This window comes from Loa loa, assembly GCF_000183805.2.
Source record: "Loa loa unplaced genomic scaffold supercont3.97, whole genome shotgun sequence".
Classification (NCBI taxonomy): Eukaryota; Metazoa; Nematoda; class Chromadorea; order Rhabditida; family Onchocercidae; genus Loa; species Loa loa.
This window is the reverse complement of record NW_018108277.1, coordinates 205,460-208,273: the sequence shown is the minus strand read 5'-3', so window position 1 is coordinate 208,273 and position 2,814 is coordinate 205,460. Positions and strand designations below refer to the sequence as shown.

Genomic DNA, 2,814 nt, shown 5'->3' with positions numbered 1-2,814 from the left:
AACTCTTAAAAGCCTAATTCTTCTATCTATAAATGAAATTATTTCAAAATTCGTCTGAAGTCATTGCCAAACTGTAAAATTAATGAATTAGAGTGAATCTTCCCCGAGTGAATATAAAGAAAGATGAATTGTTTTGTTTGATATTACATTTCTCATCCAATTAGAGCTTCTGAGAAGTTAAGTCTCCTCTATATTGAAACTATCGGCAAAAGACTGAGAATAAATAAATTTAATGGATTCAGCAGATATATTCACTTTCATTATTAAAATTAATTCTTGACACTTCTGGAGGTCGCCATATTTGTTTTAGATGTAGATAAATGATACAAATAATTCCTGAATTTATCCCTGTATTTATTTCTCGAATCCGAGTGGAACATAGCAAAATGCTAAGTGAAATTTAATTCGAAAGCCTTAAGCTAAAAAACGTTTCCGTCAAATCGACTACGAAAAGCTTCGCTCATTTAACCGATTAAGAGAAATAAAGGAACTGTTCAACACATGCAATACCTAAAACCTGATAGTTGACAAACTGAATTTGAGTGGTTCAGGGTCAAACCCAGTTAGTCAAAATCAAGTGCAGCTGTTTAAAAATTCGAATAAATACCAATTACTTCTTTTCATATCACTGGATCCTAGATTAAAATGTAGCTCCAACATCATATCCCATAACCATTTAATGCAAACATAAGGATAATGTCATCGAGCAGAGTAGACTTTTGACCCTTTTTGCTCAATTTTGCCAACACTCTACTCCTTACTAATTCATTGACCTCAACCTCATATTATAATAGTATTAATTTATTCTTGAATACTGTAATTCTGAGTTATCCAAATTCCAATGTCACAATTTTTTAGTTTTAATTAGAAATCGATCGCAGGAAAAGTTAACAGTAACTTTTAGTTGCAATTGCATTCGGCTAATTAGGCTAGAAGTAACAGCCCTCTAAAAAAATGAATCAGGTGGAGATTTTTTTCAATGACGCAGACAAGTTTTTCTTTCCAACTTAAGGCTTCTAAATTAAACTTCATGCAGTATTATGAAAGATCGCTCGATTTTAGGCAATAAATATAAGTGAACATTCCAGAAATTTGTATTCATTTATATGTTTTAATGTTCCCATGCTTCCGTGAAAAACGCCTCGTATTCCTCATTCCTTTTTCCTTCCCTTCCAATCTATAAGCAGGATTCTAAAAAAAAAAAAGCGCAAAAGGCATGATAGTGTAAAAAAATCCTAAATTGAATCGTTGAAGGATAATAGGGAATGTGAAAAAAATTCATTCATAAATACCACTATTCGAACAATAAACGAAAAATTCGCAGACTAAGTCGTTTCAGAATAGGTTCTAATCAAACCATAATTGAAATAGGACTATATTAATGAATAAAATTTATATTTTAGAAAATATCAGTTCATTGGGTGCCATCAAACACAAATAATTTCTGGCCATGCCAACATTTGTAAAATAAAAAGTGACACAAAACAGATGTGACATTCACAATACAATAATCTAAAATATAACAAACAAAATAACTTTATGTATAATATCAACCACCGAACACTTAAGAAATGCCTTCTAAAACACACACAAGCAAACACACACATGCAGACATACAGACACACACACATACATAAATACGCATATAACACATATACACACATGCACACACAACACATGCACATACACAAACACTCACACACACACCACACACACATACACACAAACACATACACAAATACATACGTATATATATATATATATATACACACTACACACACACACACATATATATAACACATCTAATTGTGATTGATCACAATGTGAAATCGATATTAACTGGAGCTCCGAATTCCCTTAAACTTACAATCTCTTGAACAGAAATATTTTATGCAATGAAAAAAATGAGTTCTTGATCAAGATATTACTACTAAACCCTTCCTTCGTAACCATGTATTACCTGATTCACATATAACATCACGCAATTTATGTTTTAAATCCAAAAATGCTCGTTTAAATTCAATTCCATCACCACGTGAGCGCCGGCAATCTACCATTACCTGCAGTACAATTTACAAAACAAGTTTTTTTTTTAATGCAATATAATCAGTGATGCCAAATACCATTGGGTAAAAATAATTTAGCTAGAGAAATCAAACTTCATCTGACATTTCAATATGCCATGGTTCGTGTTTCACAGATTGGAAAGCTTTCTATCTGTCTACTACATCATGAGATTGATATCAGAACAGCAAAAGAAGTACATTTAAACATCGAACAAAATACTGTTCTGATCAACTGCCGACAGTCTACTAGGAACCGAATAATTTCACTGTAAACTACTTCATATTCTACGTGTAAATCATACCTTTCTGCCATCTTCTCCCATCATTTCGTAAATTGTTGCGACATAACACATATGATTTCGAGGACCGCTAATTGATATCTAGTATTAAATCAATGTTTTTTCAGCAAAAAAGAACGGACTTGTGCCCCGCCCCAATTTAAAATTACTGATACATTAAATATGATCAGGAATGTACTACAACAAACGATCTATCAAGCCATACGGCATCAATAATAGGTAAAGTTTGTCATGGATGACTAACAGTAATTACTTTTTATACCCTATATAACACAACCGTTGGCCAGATTTTCCCTCAATTTGCAAATGAACAATTTCAAATCTTTTCAAGAAAAAGAAATTCAAGGATCAATTTATTTCATTTTACATTAAATAAAACAACTAACTCTTCGTTAATATATATATATATATATATATATATATATATATATATATATATATATATATAT

The 2,814-nt window shown here is 31.2% G+C and overlaps 2 protein-coding genes across 2 annotated transcripts in view; both read right to left on the bottom strand.

Moving 5' to 3' along the window:
• Nucleotides 1–1,500: 1,500 nt before the first annotated feature.
• On the bottom strand, nt 1,501–2,814 carry LOAG_14288 (hypothetical protein; the record flags this gene model as incomplete). The annotated part of the gene is made up of 2 exons (XM_003149785.1): nt 2,748–2,814; nt 1,501–2,060 (listed from the first exon to the last, which is right to left on the bottom strand). A coding segment is annotated over exon 2 (300 nt), but the record flags the coding sequence as incomplete, so codon positions are not given.
• LOAG_12066 (CAMK/CAMKL/CHK1 protein kinase) overlaps nt 1,936–2,814 on the bottom strand; it is a gene marked incomplete at its 3' end in the record, with an annotated part of 5,957 nt that continues 5,078 nt past the window's right edge. Inside the window, exons 13-14 of the mRNA XM_020448473.1 lie at nt 2,369–2,446; nt 1,936–2,060 (exon numbers count right to left, since the gene is read on the bottom strand). Coding sequence (XP_020301386.1) covers nt 1,938–2,060; nt 2,369–2,446 — 201 coding nt within the window. The remainder of the gene's footprint in view (nt 2,061–2,368; nt 2,447–2,814) is intronic.